Source organism: Vicia villosa, linkage group LG2 (genome assembly GCF_029867415.1).
Source record: "Vicia villosa cultivar HV-30 ecotype Madison, WI linkage group LG2, Vvil1.0, whole genome shotgun sequence".
In the NCBI taxonomy this organism is placed as follows: domain Eukaryota; kingdom Viridiplantae; phylum Streptophyta; class Magnoliopsida; order Fabales; family Fabaceae; genus Vicia; species Vicia villosa.
Genome location: NC_081181.1, coordinates 172,464,790 through 172,483,467, shown reverse-complemented (window position 1 = coordinate 172,483,467; position 18,678 = coordinate 172,464,790). Strand labels below are relative to the sequence as shown.

Genomic DNA, 18,678 nt, shown 5'->3' with positions numbered 1-18,678 from the left:
AACACCATCATTGTCGCAAATACATGCCAACAACGGTATCTCATTTGAACCTCGACTGGTCGTGGGTCTCATGATCGCAATCAACAGAACCTGACATTCTGTTGGCGTCATGACTATCCACTCTATCCTAGGTATCCTATGTGTCACTCTGGCCTGGGTATTGGGCCTTTTACCTCATAGAACATCCCACCCAACCTGCAAACAGTGAAAATATATGGTCCCGAAGGGGATCCCAATCCAGTCCAGATGCATGCGGAAAATAAACATGATATGCAAGCGGGAAAGTAAACAGGACATATGAAACATAAAACAAATACATAAAATAAATAAATGCACGTATAGACAAAACATAGCACACCCAGTAAATAAACAAACAAACGGATAGGCTAGGATCGACTCACTAAGGATGGACCAGCAATAGGTCTAGCAACGTCCCCAGCAGAGTCGCCAGCTGTCGCACGCTCGCGAAAAATGAACAGAGTCGCCACCAATATATTTATCCCATAAGGGAAAGGAATATCAGAAAACCTAAAAAAGGAAAGAACAGGGTCTTACGACCAGAGAATCAAGGTACGGGAGTCGGTTACGCAAGGGGAAGGTATTAGCACCCCTCACGCCCATCGTACTCGATGGTATCCACCTATGTTTGTTTCTATCTAAAGGGTGTATAACTATGCCTATGTCTAAATGCGAAATGAATGCAAAATGTAGGGAAAAGAAGAATTGTACTCGCACGGGCCCTACCCCGCTGCCTACGTATCCTTTTCAGGAATCAGAGTTACCGTAGCTCGGCTAAAGATTTTCTGTTTGTTTTTGTGTTTTTTAATTGGGCGGAGTCAACGTTCACGTTCTTGCATAAGGGAAGACCTACGATGCAATGGAACGGAGATAACGATGCCCTTAAGAAGAAGAAAGAGATTGGTTTGTGTCTTTTAGGGTAGATGAGTGATGAACAGTACCCAATACCGGGCCACTCACCACTTTCTCTACTTTGCTTTAGTTCGAACCATTTTTAGGTGTTTTAAGTGTTTTTGGTTGGTGTTTTTTAGAGGGAATTTGCTTTGCGATCCGAATCACATAAAATGTATAATGATCGAGAAGCAGATTAGGGAATGAATCCCACTCACTTCCATCCCATTATGTAATGTTTGAGAAACAGATTAGAGAATGAATCTCACTCATTTCTCTCTCATTAATTAATGTTTGAGAAACAGATTAGGGAATGAATCCCACTCGTTTCTCTCCCATTAAGTAGTGACCGAGAGACAGATTAGGGAATGAATCCCACTCGTTTCTATGCCACTAAGTGATTGAGAAATAGATTAGGGAATGAATCCCACTCATTTCTCTATCACTTGCTTAATGTGATTCGCATCTTCCTTTTATAATGTTTTAAAGAGTTGAAAAAGAAAAAGAATGCAATAGGGAACTAGATCTAACATTCTAATCTATGTTATTCTAATCTACAAATGGTCCTAAGGTCGAGGATAACTAACCTATCTCGATTCCTCTTAACAAAGGAGGAAGAGTCTAAGGGAACATGGCAAGCAATAGCAAGATGTAATCAAAACCAACGTAAGAAATGAGAGGCTAAGCATGGAAACAAGATAAATAAGCTCCAAGTCAGTAGCAAAACATGGGATCGAATGTCCCAAATCAAATACAAAAGCATCACGGTACCCTACAAAAACATCCACAAGAAGTCGTCAAAGCATCGCATGCATCGTTACTTACCAATTAGCGGGCAAACATCAATTAATCAAAACAAAAGCAAGTGAACACAATGAGCTAGGCCTCAAGTCAGTAGCAAACTCAATCATCTAGTTCTAATATCCTATATTAATCTACATTAGTCAATTAGCATGAAGCAATACAAAACTCTAACCAAAACTAGACAACACTAGGTTAATACTAGCTAAACGGTTTCAAATTGTGAATGAAGTTAGAAACATGCAATCAAATGGTACAAGTCAGTAGCAAATAGCCTATACTAGATGCCTAAACAACCACAAAGTCATGCCAAGAAGTTTCACACAAAATTACGGGTCATTTGTACAAGTCACGATGCAACCGTCAACCAAAAACAAGTTATTTACATGTGAGAAAGGAAAATCAAGTAAAATAGGAAAACGTGATCTAAAATTTTCAATTCCAGGTTTTAGGACCTCTAAACATCCCTAATTATATGTACAAAAAGGATCCAACATTATTGCATGAATGCATTTTAATTTGAGAGTACAAACGTCACAATTATCTTTTAGAAACGCATATTAATCGAGCTAAACAAAGCTAACCAAATACCAATCAAAACAAAGAATTAGGAGTTCATTTTTTATACACAACATCATGGGTTAGTCTACAGCAATCATACAAAAATTGGCAATTAGATTCTGATCCTAAAGTATTAAACGGAATCACTTTGTGAAATCTATCAAAACCGAAAGAAACATGAACATACCAAAGTAAATGATTTATTAAAAGTAACAAACTAATTTCTAAAAATCTACGAAAAATACCAAAAATATATACACACATATATCTATCTAAAACATATTTTTATTTATTTTATTTCAATTAAAATTGGTTAAAGGTGCAAAAGTTAGGAGAGAAATGAATTTGAAAATAAAACTGAAATCTGTCCAGCAGGGGGTGAGAAAGTAAAGCAGAGATGAACTGATTCTATTACTAGCGCGCTGGGCCTCAAACAAGGGGGTGTAGATTGCAATTCGTGTGAACATGGCCCAGTGCATTTTGTTGATCCAGATTTTATTATTCAACAAAGCTCCATTACTGTCAATTAATAACATTCTAATACTAGTTAAGCAAAAAGAAAAATTAATTAAGAAAAGATAGAGGATTAGGGTTTAAAATATATGACCATTGAGCTTACCTCTCCTCTCCTTCTCACGAACGTGACACAGCGACGGCGCCGGAGGGAAGCTCCTCTCCGATTTGCTGCTCCGTTCATCTCTCTCAAGCAAGCGGCGGCGATAGCTCACGTTCTCACCTCCGATCAAATTTTTTTCGTCGCGGCTCTCATCCCCGTTCGTCCCTTCTCTCATGCCACCGTGAACCTCCTCTCTTCTCTCAATCGTCTCGACCTCAACTTTGACCTTCATCTCCATTTTGAAACCGTAAACGAATCGGGTGGTGGCACTGAAGATTGGATATCGACTGATGATGATGTAAGATAGAAGATTGTTGCGATGAATGATCCGGTGCCGATTGAAGTCGTGGTGGATTGAAGATTGAGATTGCTGAGAACGGTGACGCGAGGCTGATGGACGTAGCAGAAAGAATGTACCAGAAGATGAAGATTCGATGTTGATTATTGGAGCTCCGAGAAACGGTTACGGTGAGCTCTTTCCCGATCCTCTTTTTTTGTTTTCGTTCTGAGAATTCTTTCTCTTCTATTTTGATTTTCGTTTTGCACTTCTGAATCGGTGTCGCGATGATGTCGATGAATATCTTTATTTGCAGAGAATGAGGTGAGGATAATTGATGTAGATGCGTAATTGATTCAAATATGATGATGATTCTCAGATGATGATTGAAGCTGCGTGAAGATGATTAGAGGACCCTGTGAATTGAAGATTGAAGAATGTTTGGAGGTTTGATGAGAGTGTGCATTCAGAGATTCGAGAGGTCCTCCATTGATGGATCATGAGAGAGATATTGAAGGCTTAGGTTGTGAAGAAGATTGATAGAGGGTGGATGAAGATGGATGATTGAAAACTCTGAATGAAGGTGAACTGGTGAAGTTTTTGAAGTGAATGAGAGGGCTGAGAACTCTGTTATGGATCAGAGATGAGAGTGAAGATTGAGAGTGAGATTGAGGTTAGTTCTCCTCTTCTGATTTTTTTGTTTTGAGTTCGTTAAAACTGTTATGTGTTTGGAAGTTTCTGTTATAGGCCGTTAGGAAAGTTTGTTATGAAATTGGTTAAAGTTTGTTGGTTAGTATATGTAACTGGTTTTTTGGAAAGTTAGGAGTTATTAGAAAATGGCTAGGGAGTTATGGTAAAACTGTTAGAGGTTTGTTATATTCAGTTTTGGTGGTTGGGAGTTGGTTACAACTCTGTTTTTCTGTTACAAAATGGTTTTGTAGTTTAGTCAGTTAAAAGTTGTTACAGGTGGTTAGAAAAGTTGGTTATGTGGGTATGTGAAGTTAGTTATGTTTGAGGTTGTTAGCAGTTAGTTACAGTGTTAACTGCAAGTTAGGAAAACTCTGGTGGTTATACTGATTTGGTATGTGAAATTAATAAAACTGTTAGGAGTTAACTGTCAGGGGATTAGTAGTTATAATTGGTTATGTTGATTGACAGTTAGGAGTGTTATAGGCTTTTTGTGATGCAGGGTCCAGGTTTGATACATATGGGGCTGTTTTGGTTTAGTTGTGAACTGTAAGAGTTGTATGTTTTTTTGGTTTTGGACTGTATGTGTGAAACTGGATGTATGGGGTATGCTGAATGCATATGCTTGTGTAAGCTTAATGGATTCCTCGATGCAAAGCTGTTACAATTTGAATTTGGTTTATGTGACTGGTTTTTTGGATTGGATGTTGACTGTTAGTCATTCTTTCCTTCTTCTAATTCTCTGAATTTTTGATTCTGACTTGAACACACTACTAAATTGGCTGAATTTGTTCTCGTGAAGGGCATGATATAATTATGTGCGGATCTGAACTGATTTGTTTGAAATCTGTCTTTTCTTCGTAGGAGCATCATGGAGGTTTAAAGTTTGAAAGTTGCAAGAGGGAATAATTGAGACAAAGGGCATGGCTTGAAGAAAAATGAGGTCTTAGGATTAGAAGCAATAGGTTTAGAGGCATTCTGGAGTATTTTATTTTGGTGGTGTAATGGATTTGTATGTAATGGAATTAAAGAATGGCTTTTTTGTATGGATTTTTCAATGGTTCTGAACTTAGAAACTTGGTTCACTTTGAATCATCATTGAATGTTGAATTGTAATTTGGCCTTTTTGTAATGGGCTTTTCTTGTAATGACTTTTCTTGTGTTTCAAGTGACACCATCCATGTAATTCAACAATTTTATGTTTGGAAAGAACTCCCTCCATTTGTACAAATTGAATTCCAACTCTTCATTCATTTGAACTTCATGCAAGATTTTGGATGAATTATGAAATAAGACGAAAACCTTCGAAAGTTTAATTTGGATTTTGGTCAAAAAAGTCAACCGTTCCAAGTTGACTTTGACCAAAATCAACGCTTTATCATCTAGTTTTCAAAGTTGAGATGATCTGCCCAAATAACATGGACACTCCAATTCTTGCATATAAATTCAAGTAAGTGGCTTGCAACCCAAGTGATAACCTGATCCACTCCTTAATTGATGAACCCAACCCAAATGCTGAGTGAAAATCCCTGATGATCTTAATACCACACCTCTAGATTCAGCTGATAATCCCAAGCACACAGAGTAGACCTGGAAAACCTCAGTTGAACAAATTTGCATAGTGTAGAAACCTTACTCGCTGTGGAACCCTAGATCTTTCCATGACCATTGATCCAATGTCTCAGGTGCCTTATTGATTAGTGATGCATGATGCGTTATATGACCTAATGGGAGGTATGTACATGAGACTATGAAATGCATAAGCCTAAGCTAGTTAGAAATTAAGGGGTAGGACAAATTTGGGGTATGACATCTACCAACTTCAATTGGCCTTTACATCAGCTGGATGTAAAGAATGCTTTTCTAAATGGATAGCTAGAGGAAGAAGTATTCATTTGTCTTTCCCCTGGATTTGAGGAAAACTAGGAACAAATAAAGTGTGTAGATTGAAGAAGTATTTGTATGGTTTGAAACAATCCCCAAGAGCTTGGTTTGAGAGGTTCGAAACCGTGGTAAAAGGACTTGGTTACATCTAAAGTCAAGCTGATCATACACTGTTTTATAAATATTCAACCACTAATAATTTTCTATTTTGAATGTATATGTGAATGACATCATATTAACAGGTGATGATAGCTTGGAGCTCAAAAGCTAAAGGGAGAAACTCGCTAAGGTCTTTGAAATCAAAGAACTTGGCCCTTTAAAATACTTCCTTGGAATTAAATTTGCAAGATCAAAGGAGGGTATTTTTATGAATCAGCGGAAGTATGTTATGGATCTTTTAAAAGAAACTGAATTACTTGGATGTAAGTCTGTTGAGACGCCCATGGAACCCCACATAAAATTGCAGCCTGCTGAAGCTAGAAATATGGTAGATAAAAGAAGGTATCAAAGATTAGTAGAAAGACTAATATACTTATTTCATATGCGTCAAAACATAGACTTTTCTGTAAGTTTGGTGAGCCAGTTCATGCATGCACCAGGACCTGAACATCAAGAGGTTGTTTTCAAGATCATAAGATACTTAAAGGGATCACCCAGGAAGGGACTTCTTTATAAAAAATCATGGACATCTCCAAATAGAAGCCTACACAGATGCAGATTAGGCTGGAAGTATAAGAGATCGGAAATCAACATCAGGCTAATGTACCTTTGTTGGGGGAAATTTGGTTATTTTTGGAGGAGCAAGAAACAAAGCGTTGTAGCAAGAAGTAGTGTTGAAGCTGAATTTAGAGAAGTGGCCATGGAATTTATGAGGGGTTGTGGGTGGAAAAACTACTACAAGAATTGAATTTCTATAGTTCTCCACCTATAAAACTTTATTGTGACAACAAGTCTATACTCCCTCTGTCCCAAAATAAATGTAACATTTGGTTTAAAAATCTGTCCCAAAATACTTGTCACTTTACATTACCAATGCAATTTTATATTTAATCTTCCAATTGTACCCTCTAATAAATACTCTTAATTTATTGTTTTTTCACTTAATATTAATGTTATTTGGAATACACCAATAGTTAATCAGGATAATTTGGTAAAGTCACCATTCTCTCTCTTTAATTTATTTTACTATTTCTTAATTTGTGTGAAGTGGGTCATTGCGACAAATAATTTGGGACGGATGGAGTAATATATATTGCACACAACCCAATTTTACACGACAGGACCAAACATGTTAAAGTTGACAAATATTTCATCTAGGAAAAAATTGAAAATGGGCAGATATGTATGACCTATATTCCCACTACAGAACAATTGGAAGATATCTTGACCAAAGGACTACCCAAGAAACCTTTTGACTATATAATTTGCAAATTATCCTTGGAAGACATTTTCAAGTCATCTTGAGGGGGAGCGTTGCATAATCAAAATATTAATTAGAATATTATAGCATTTATATTGTTTTTTTTCCTGTTATTATATTATTAGATAGTCAACTATTGTCAATAGCCTATAATTATGTTAAGATCTCTGCAATTAATTTAGGATTCTAGTTCTTCTCTATTTAAGAGAGAAATCCTCTGTATATTTTAATAAATCAAGGAATTATTTTCCTCTCATTGTTTTCTACTATAACCGTATTGGGGATGCTCCCTCTGCATATGATAAGGACATGCAACAATCTTCCCTTAGAGATGTGCAGCTACATTCTCCTCATTTGTTATGCTTGGGAAGATTTCACTTGTAATTGAGTCAACTTTGAGCTAAAAGAAAAAAAGGCTTGTGCTCCCCCTTGAAACGTTGCACACGACCACATCATAAAACACATAAAAACAATTCTAGACTCATTACAGATTTCTCCCCATTTGACAACATCAAAAAAGAGAGGCCAATTGTTATGGATATAGAAACCAAACACAACAAATAATTTCAGATGAACATATGAGCTAAATAGCTAAGAAGAGTATACAACAATGGAGATCGGATACCGAATAAGAAGATAACATGTTACATGCAACAAAATTTTTGCAACATAAATGTTCAACAATATACAACAAGTGATCATAACTATCATAAAATAGAATGCTTTAACAACTAAAATAATGCATGAACAAGTATATCAATGCTCAAATGCTCATCATTAACAATATCCATTTAAAAGACTTACATGTCAACTAGAATAACCAAAACATGTTAGAGATGAATGAGTAAAGTAAAGATGATAGTAAGAAAACAAATGAACATGTATAGAACAAACACACAAACAATGATACAAACCAAATACTAGAGTTATAGAGACATACCAATGTAGTCGGTAAGAGAATGATTTGCTACAAAATAATGTTTAATGAAAAATAGAGTTTACATGGAAAATGAAACAAAATAGAATTCTTATTCTATTTAAAACACGAGGGATCAAATATTTCTAAATCCCTACAAATCTTGTGAAAAGGGTCCGATGATAATGGTTTTTTAAAGATATCAGCAAGCTGAATTTTAGTATCATGTGATAAAAAACAACATCCCCTTTTTCAACATGGCCGTATCTAAGAAAATGGTGTCGGATATCAATGTGTTTAGTTTGTGAATGAAGTACCAGACTCTTAGTGCGGCTAATCGCACTAGTACTATTGCACTTAATCAGAATATAGTCAAGTTTTAAAGCATAGTCTAATAATTTTTTCCATAAGACTTGGGCATAACAACTTCCAAAGGCTGCATATTCGGCCTTGAGAATAGAAAGTGAAACACTATGCTTCTTCTTACTATGCCAAGAAACTAAATAGCTTCCAAATAAGTAACAGGTACCACTAGTACTTTTTCTATCTGACTTCCAACCCCCGAAATCAAAATCAAAATAACCTACTACGCTACGAGCACTACCTTTAGGATATAAAAGACTGTGTTGCAAGGTTCCAATAAGATAACTCAAAATACGTTTTACGATTTTAAAATGTGATCCCTTAGGTGATGTTTGATATCTAGCACACATGCACATGCTAAATATGATATATGGCCTACCCAAGGTTAAATAGAGTAAGGATCAGATCAATGTACTCCTAGATTTGAGGTGAGTTATAAGGGAGAGAAGAATGTCATGTGAACATTTTTCATGCAAACGATAAAGGGTACACCTGAAGTTTATGAAATTCATTTTGTTTCATTGTTGTTTTATAACATCTGGATAGAGACATCAATTTTCTACCCTATTAATGATAATACTTCTTATACATAGTCATATCCATGGTTTTCACTTAAATCTCGAAATATCTTTGATAGTATAAGCGATAAAATTGGGATCCAACAAATATTATCCAAAAGGCCTAATATCGTTTGCAGTTTTATGGTGCATATTATTTGGGGAGTTTTGGAAACTTGTGGTGGGGATAAATATGAGGTGGAGAAATTCCCCATTGTTGCTCTTAGGTCACCTCATCATTTTTTCCATATGAATTTTGAGAACTAGGGGTGGGAATAGTCTAAGCCGACCGATAAAGGCCTACGACCTAGCCCATGTCAGGCGAGACTTTTTTCATTATATAAGATTTAGGCTTTCTTTAAAAGCCTATTTAACTAAATAAGTCAAACCACGATCCCTAAAAAGGCCTTTTAGGCATACTAGAATTAGGGGTGGCAAACGGGCATGCCCGTCCCCGCAATAGCCCATTGAAAAACGGGGCGGAACGGTCATAGTTGTGGGTGCAAGCCAAAAACCCTGACCCGCCCCGGAAAAAAGTGAGGGCGAGGGGTTAAGCCCGCGGGCACTACACTTTTTAAGCCTAAAAATGCAAAACTTATGTTAATGACCGGGCCCATAAAAGCCCGAATAAAAAATAAGACGGGGCGGTCACACTAAAGGATGAGGGCCTAAAACCTTGATCCGCACCGCACAAAAGTGCGGGCAAAACGGCATGCCCAACGGACCGGGTCTGTTTTGCCACCCTTAACTATAATGACTTTCTTATATAAATAAGAATAATATTTTTTTATTCATATTACTATACCAATTTTTTTTTGTACTTTTGATTAATTCATTAACTTCTTAACTTATTTTTAGTAATTTATACTTATTAAACTACATTAACTTTTTACATATTTGAATTTGTTATTATAAAATAGAATTTAAACTTGTTATTACATATAGGAAATACATGTGGATAATATGGTCATTGTTGCTAAATTAGATATTGTGCAACCGGTCTTAGTATTCATGCTAATAGATAAAAGGCATGATCCCCCAATGTAGTATGTGTTGTACCCTACATAATATTGCCATAAGACAATACTTACGACAAACCAATTTGTCTAGTTGTCTCAAACAGATTCCTTACCATATGTTCTTGTCCAAATTAAAGGTGATCTTGATTATATGCATCATTCGCCGTTCGGAGCTTCTTAGGGTTAGCCATGGAAAACATACAAAACTGTGAATTACAAGGAATGAAAGGTACATGTTATATATGACTTAATTATACTTATAACATGGCTGCATTTTCACCCGTTAACTCTGTCTCAACGGGAGAAGGTTTGGTTAATTCTAAAATTACTTGTGTGTTGATTTCGACTGACATTTTAATTACTTTTAAGTGTAAACAATATTCAATTAAATCATCATAGAAAATTGCATATTAAATATTTTATATAAAATTTAATAATCTAACCCAATATAAGTTGCATACTTAATTATAATTTCGGGGTTTCGAATTTTATTCAATTATAAATTTTATCTCCAAGTTTGAAATCACTTAGGTTATGTTTGAATCCAATAAAAAGAACAGAGCGAAATGAAATATAGTGAGATATAAATTATAATAGAGCAAAATGGAGCGGAATGAAATAAATATGTTATTCCATTATTTGGGTACATCACGATGGAATAAAGATGTTACTCATAGTTTTTCCCTTATTCTTTTTAACAAGAAAAATTGATGCGACTTGATTTTAAATTACATGATGTTAAATATGACTATGTAAAATCATTAAAATAAAATAATTATTTATATATTACTAATTAGATTATTTATATATTACTCATTAAATATTAAAAGTAAATAATTGAAATTATAATTTTTTTTAAAGTTTCTTTCATTTTCTTTAGATTAAAATCATTCTACATCATTAAATCAAATGTCAAGTTATTTAAATCATGTTACTTTATTATCTCTTAGTTCACTAGTAGAATGTTTGGAAAAAAAATTCTCAATGAATTTTAGAGATGTAGAATTGTTTCTAAATGATTTTGAAATTTTGTTATATCAAAAGTGAAATTGATTATATATTGATTCTAATTAAAATTAAAATTTGTAGTTTATGCATCCAAAATTGATTTTAAATGATTTTTATAATGTATTGTTTAATTCACTTTTACATAAATGTATCTAAACATAAATTAATTCTGTTAAAATCAATTAAACACAATTCTATTAGAATCAAGACTTAAATAGTCTTTTGGTCCAAGTTGGCGTGTTTTTGTTTTTCGTCCTTGTATTTTTATTTTTGGGATACAGTCGTCAAATGTTAAATTTCATTTGATCTTAGTCCCTAAAGTAAAAATCCACAGGAAAATCTACCGGTTTTCTGCGGATTTTCCTTTGAATTTTCCTACGGATTTCAATTTTAAGGATGAAAACTAAAAGGATTTTAACATTCAAGGACCATTTTCAAAAAAAATAAGATACAAAGATGAAAATAAAAAACACGTCAACTTACAGGGACCAAAAGACTATTTAAACCTAAAATCAATTATGTCTATCGTCAATCCAAACACACCCTAGAAAGCTATCAAAATTGAATAAGTTTAAAATAAAGTTCAATTTCATAAACAATAAAAATAGAAATTAAACATAAATTAAAAGATGGCATAATCAATTCCTACATCTTGTATGATGCAGACTAAACTAAAAGAATAAAAGAAGCATTATTGAGTCAAAAGATGGAACTCTCCAAGAAAACGAAAATGAATGTAGATTCAATGTATTACACCACCACATATCTTTATGCGATTCAAACAATTAAATATATTATATAAAAAATTGTAATATAAGAAAGTCACTCACAAGACATATGAAGACACATGTTATAAAAAGATCTATATTATGTATGTCATGGATTGTTCCCAATTAAATTATGCTTTCATTTGCATCAAAATAACAAACTTCGATATTAAACAAATTTACTTTTTTAATTTCAATAGTATTCAACAATTTGATTTTTTAACAATTTCAATACTTAGTTAGAGAGATATCGGATAACTTTTTAGGATTTTAAAAGAATATTTTTTAATGATCAAATAATGTATAATAATAGATGAAAATTACAAAGTATAATAGATGAAATTACAAAGTATAAAAATTACAAATAATATATTGATAATTGAAAATAGCTTGATTAATTATATATTAAATTTTTTTAAGCAATATTAAAGGCTATTATTTGTCTCAATTTTAATTTTTACGAATTTAACAAAGATCATTTACCATTCTTACCTTAATTCCAATTAATTTGTAAATTTTTTTTTGTCGAGTTTTTTCCGTTTTATTGTATAAAAAGGTTGAAACACTCTTTGTTCTCCCGTTAATTTATTCTTTGAATACAAAAAAAAATTACTATATTTATATTGTTAAATAAGTGATCTGACTCAAACTGATAATTTTTTTATTAAGAACAAATCATTTATCATATATTATTACTCTTTTATCAAATTATCAAAATTCCTATCTTATAATATTACGAAAGTTAATTTTTTATATATATATATATATATATATATATATATATATATATATATATATATATATATATATATATATATATATATATATATATATATATATATATATATATATATATATATATATATATATATATATATATATATATATATATATATATATATATATATATATATATATATATATATATATATATAGAGGAGGGATCAAATTACACCCGAAGAGTTACACCACGAGTTACACTCGTTCAATAACTACATTTCGAATTAATATTTTTTAAATTCAACCGTTGGATTGAAACATAATATCATATAGATCATACCTATAAAGTTTGAGCTTAATCTATAATGATTTACTATACGATCAAGATATCCAAAGATTAACGTCAAAATGAGCTTTCATATAACGTTAATTTTGATGTAATTCAATGACATAGTAAATCATTATAGATTAAGCTCAAACTTTATAGGTATGATCTATATGATATTATGTTTCAATCCAACGGTTGAATTTAAAAAATATTAATTCAAAATGTAGTTATTGAATGAGTGTAACTCGTGGTGTAACTCTTCGGGTGTAATTTGATCCCTCCTCATATATATATATATATATATATATATATATATATATATATATATATATATATATATATATATATATATATATATATATATATATATATATATATATATATATATATATATATTCATCATTTATTTTAAAATTTAATAGTTTACACTCATTTTCATATTCTCATATAAAGAAGACATTCTCATATGATATGCTCCATATATATTGTTATAAATTAATGAAATGTTATAAATTTTTTTGATTAAAAAAATCTCGCATTATTTTAAAAAGTAAATATTGAGCATACTTATTGTTTTAAAAACTTATTCGGTCATTGATTCGATAAGGTCACGAGTTCGATGGTCGAACCAAAATGTCACTTGTTGAGCTAGGTCTGGATGACTTGGTCGGATAATTTGATCTTAATAATAAAGTTGTATAAATATTGAATCGAATTAAATTTGATGATTCGATATTTAAAAAATTCTAAAAAAAACCTTGATCTTTAATGTCAAAAAATCATAAAATTAACTCGTTTTACATGTCTCTTATTTTTTTTCCTTTTTTTTTTAGTAAACAAAAAAGATAAAGATTTAACTGGTGATATTTTTATTTTATATTATTTTTAAATTTTTAATTTCTAAAATCTATTTAAATTTTATAGTTTATTGTTTTTATAAATAAATATAATAATTATCAATGACATCATTTTAACTTTTTAAAAAAAACATTAACCCTCCTTTGAAAAGCTCTCGTTTCAACATTTTGGTACAATCCATTTTAGTTCCCTTTAAATTTTGAGTTTAAATTTTGAGTTTATAGTTTATAAGCTCGCATGATAATAAAAGACTTGTTTGATAACATCTTTTCCTCACGAGTTTATAACTTATTTAACTAACTTATAATTTATTTTCTAAACGTTATTTTAAATAGCATTTTAGTTTATAGTTTATCATTTTTTCTTTTATTATTACCTGTATAAATTTTAATTATTTTAAATAAATATTTAATTATTAATTAAAAAATATTTTATGTCATCTTATATTTATTAACTAGTTAAACCGTTAATTTTACTATACACTTTAATTAGCTTATCAACTATCAGTCATCAGCTACAAGTTATAAACTATCAGCTAACTTATCACTCAATCGCTAATTTTACCGAACAGGGCTTATATACGTATTATCATCCATAAATTCATAAATTATGTACTTTATGAATTTAAATAAAGATGTGATGTGTTGCTCTTAAGAATGTTGTAGACTCCTCTAAAGTTCTCATTAATATTATCTACTTCATTTCTTAATTTCATTATTATCCTCTCTCTTTTTTTAATTATCATTCTCTTTCTTATTTTAAAGAAGCAAAACAGAATCCTCTCTTTTGACTCTTTTGATTTTGTTGTTTTATTTTCATTCATTCATCTTTAAATCACTAATCTTCTGTTTTCAGTAATCTTAGATCTGCTTTTATTAAGGAATTCAAAGCTCATCAACAAAAAAACAGTATATATATAAACTTATCAAGGTGGATGAAAAGGAAGAAGCTTCAACATCATCTTTGTATATGGAGAAACAAGATCCATCTCAACCTACAAATCAAGGTAACTAACACTTCATTCTCTTCCACTTCCTAATTATCTTGAATTGATCATGATCTTATAATTTTATATTTATTCATATTTTAAAAATTATATATAGTTTATGCATAATTAGGAGATGTCTTGATCAAGGTTTGCTTAGTATTTCTTCATATTGATTAAGATATTTTCATCTCTTTCTAATGTTTTTATAAGGATATTTCATCTCTCTAAAAAATGAGAAGAAAAAAAAGCATTTAAAAATTTCTCTTTTGTTTTTTCTTCACAAAAATCTCCATTTGTTGTATATACATTATTATTATTATTATTATTATTATTATTATTATTATTATTATTATTATTATTATTATTATTATTATTATTATTATTATTATTATTATTATTATTATTATTAAAAAATCCAAATTGAAATAACATGATTTTCATTATATGTTCTCAATATTATTTATAATTAATGTTTATTATATGTAATCTCAAGCTTTTATGCGTCCTACCTTTTTCTTCTTTTTCGCATAAGTATTTGACCATTTTTATTATAGGTAAGATGTTAAATGTTTCATTGTGCATATATATTTTATTAATTGGATATTTTAATTTCCATTTATAGTGAAATTTAGATATAAGTGGACAAAATTTTGCTAACCAATTATATAAAATGATTTGAAGGTAATGAAAAGAAAAAACATTATAGAGGAGTTAGGCTGAGACCATGGGGAAAATGGGCAGCTGAAATAAGAGATCCTAAAAAAGGAGCAAGAGTATGGCTTGGCACATTTGAAACAGCTGAAGCTGCAGCTACTGCTTATGATGAAGCTGCATTGAAGTTCAAAGGAAACAAAGCCAAGCTTAATTTCCCTCAACTCATTTCTAATTCCCCGCATCCAGATCCATCGCCAACGCGTAATAACAATAACGGAAAAAGAGATTCATCTCTATCTTCATCTTCATCTTCATCTTCATCATCGAAGAGTACTCCACCAAAATCTCTTTTTCCGTTATCAACAACGGAAAAAGAGATGTTTCCAAACCTAATGCAATATGCGCAAGTGCTTTGCAGTAAGGACGATGAAGATCTTCGACGTGCTACTATATGTCTTTATAATAATAGTAATAATAATAGTAATCATCACAATAATACTAATGAACGATTTCGTTATTATAATTTGCCGCCATTCTTCTCAACAATGACGCCATCTTCTACTTCTAAGGATGATGTTATGTCTAGGGTCGGAGATCATCGCCCTTTAGATATGAGAAATGATCTTGATGAAAGGAATACCAAAGGGTCATAATATCAATATAAGGGCTATGAATTCTTTCGATTTTTAAATATTGTAGTTGATGAATAAAGATTGATCGACTCATATTATAAGTATTACAAATTAATTTTTAAATAAAATTCAAAATTAAATATAAGTTGTTTGATCTTTAGCCACAAGTTGAATTTGGTGGTTGATATGTGAATATTAGGTTATCATATTGTATTTTAGATCGCCTTTATTCGTTGTTTATATATATTATTGATGTTGATTGAAATGAAAGTCTGAAATTATTTTCTATTCTAAATAAAAAGAGATCAATGCTATAAATATGAATTTTAATTATTTGTTACAAGATACACTATTCATAAACACTTTATATTTATATCGAATTGTTAATTTTTTATTATATTTTTGGATTAGAGCGTTGCGCTCTTGTGTTAGAGAGCTGTAGTGTTATCGAATCTTCCACATAAAAAAAACAAATGTGTTATTCAAAAAAACAAATGTGTTATTGTTAGAATAATATAAGATTATTTCTTACTATCAAATTTGATATTATTTATTATTTATTATGATTTGTTATTAATTTACGATTTACTCTATATATTTCTAAATAGAAGTTAGTATTTGTTGGAGGCAACTCGAGGGGGTCAACGAGATAGCACTTTATTTGGGACACACTTTGTGAGAGACATACCATTTATCCACCTAAAACTTTAAGGTTATAGGTGTGTGGGTTCTCTCACTTATAAAGTGTTAATTCTTCCTTTTTCTAACCAATGTGGAATTTCTTCCTCACACTTGATTCTCAACACTCCCCTCAAGTGTGAGTCTATACACAATGCTCCCCCTCATGTGGAAGCTCTCTCTTCCACATACACTTGTATTACCGTTGACACGCTTCAACGGAATACCTACCCACCACCTGCGGGAAGTGTTTCGATACAAGTGAGTCGGTCCGTATCTCGAACCAAAGGCTTATGATACCACTGTTGGAGTGTTTTGCATGTGCGTATAAGTGTCTCGTGTGTCCATCGGCGGTACAAGTGTATGTGGAAGAGGAGTTTCCACATTGAGGGGGAGCATTGTAGACTCACACTTGAGGGGGGGTGTTGAGAATAATGCAAGTGTGAGTGTAGATAATAATCCCACATTGCAAATGCATGTGGTGACTTGAGCAAATATAAGTGGGAGAACCCACTCACCTATAACCTTAAGGTTTTAGGTGGAGAAGTGGTGTGTCTCCCACAAAGGTGTGTTGCTCAAATGGAATGTTCCGAAATTAACAATGCTCCCGAACTCGACCCTCCCCTGATTGTTGCGCTAACAAATGGTATCAGAGTCTGGTTCGAGAAAGAGACTGGCTTACTTGTATCGAAAGTATCTCCACATGGTCGTTGGTATGCGTTCCGCATGTGCGTAGAGTGTCCCGTGTGTCCATCGACGGTACAAGTGTATTTGGAAGAGGAGTTTCCACATGGAGGGGGAGCATTGTAGACTCACACTTGAGGAAAAGTGTTGAGGTGTTGAGAATAATGCAAGTGTGAGTGTGGATAATAGTACATCAAGTGTGAGTCTATACACAATGCTCCCTCTCATGTGAAAGCTCTCTCTTCCACATACACTTGTATCACCGTTGACACGCTTCAACTTAACACCTACGCACCACCTGCGGGAAGTGTTTCGATACAAGTGAGTTGGCCCCTATCTCGAACCAAAGGCTCTGATACCACTGTTGGAGGCAACTCGAGGGGGTCAACGATGGAGCATTTTACTTGGGACATACTTTGTGAGAGACACACCATTTATCCACCTAAAACCTTAAGGTGATAGGTGTGTGGGTTCTCTCACTTATAAAGTGTTAATTCTTCCTTTTTCTAACCAATGTGGGACTTCTTCCTCACACTTGATTCTCATCAGTATTAAGTCTTTTGTATATGTCAATAGCTATTATCAACAATATTACTCTATAATCTTTTATATATAATTACAAAATCAAGAGTATTTTATATAATGACAAAATCAAGAGTTTTGAAAATATTTTTGGCTAGAAAGACTAATGCTTAAGATATGACTCCACCTCTTTTTATTAAGAATTTATTTTGTACACAATTCACTTAATGGGTATAAGTGTAATCAAAGGATCTGTTATGAAATTATTTCGGTGGTTAAAGAATTTCTTATCAATGTGAAAGGTGACTTTATCTTTAAAGTGTGAAAATTCTAAGTAAAGCATACTCTTTATGGAGAATAAGATAGTTCTTTTGTAGGGGTGATCGTATCCGAACCAATCCAAAAGCAAAATCGCAAATCGAACCAATCTAAACCGAAATTGCAAAAAACCGCGTTTGGTTTGGATGATTTTTGAACTGAACCGCGCGGTTCAGTTTGGTTTGCGGTTTTTATTTCACAAAACCGAACCGAACCGAACCGCATATTTAACTTAAGTTTTGAATTTTAATAATTAATTTATTATCTTTCCAGATCCAATTGCACACAGCCACACCTCACGTTTTGAATTTTAATAATTAATTTATTAACTTAAGTTTTGGCATAATCCACTTAGTTTTTGTATTTTATTGAGCTACATATATATATATATATATATATATATATAATTCTCTACTGTCTTATATATGTATTTCATTTATAATGTGTTTTTAGTTCTCTATTGTTCTTGTAATATAATTTCTTTTGTATGGTATAATATCATATATTATAT

General features: G+C 32.0%; 1 protein-coding gene across 1 annotated transcript; it reads left to right on the top strand.

The window, feature by feature from the left end:
- Window positions 1-14,365: 14,365 nt before the first annotated feature.
- Window positions 14,366-16,181, top strand: LOC131647457 (ethylene-responsive transcription factor ERF113-like). Its single transcript, XM_058917343.1, has 2 exons — window positions 14,366-14,697; window positions 15,361-16,181. The coding sequence occupies exons 1-2, from the start codon at window positions 14,661-14,663 to the stop codon at window positions 15,984-15,986; spliced, it is 663 nt and encodes a 220-aa protein (XP_058773326.1). The 5' UTR covers window positions 14,366-14,660; the 3' UTR covers window positions 15,987-16,181.
- The last annotated feature ends 2,497 nt before the right edge of the window (window positions 16,182-18,678 follow it).

What these genes read in the sequence shown, in the direction of transcription:
- LOC131647457 (XM_058917343.1), top strand. Translation starts at nt 14,661, where the DNA reads ATGGAGAAACAAGATCCATCTCAACCTACAAATCAAG. An exon ending in ATCTCAACCTACAAATCAAG is followed by an intron (nt 14,698 to 15,360) that starts GTAACTAACACT and finishes AATGATTTGAAG; the next exon opens with GTAATGAAAAGAAAAAACAT.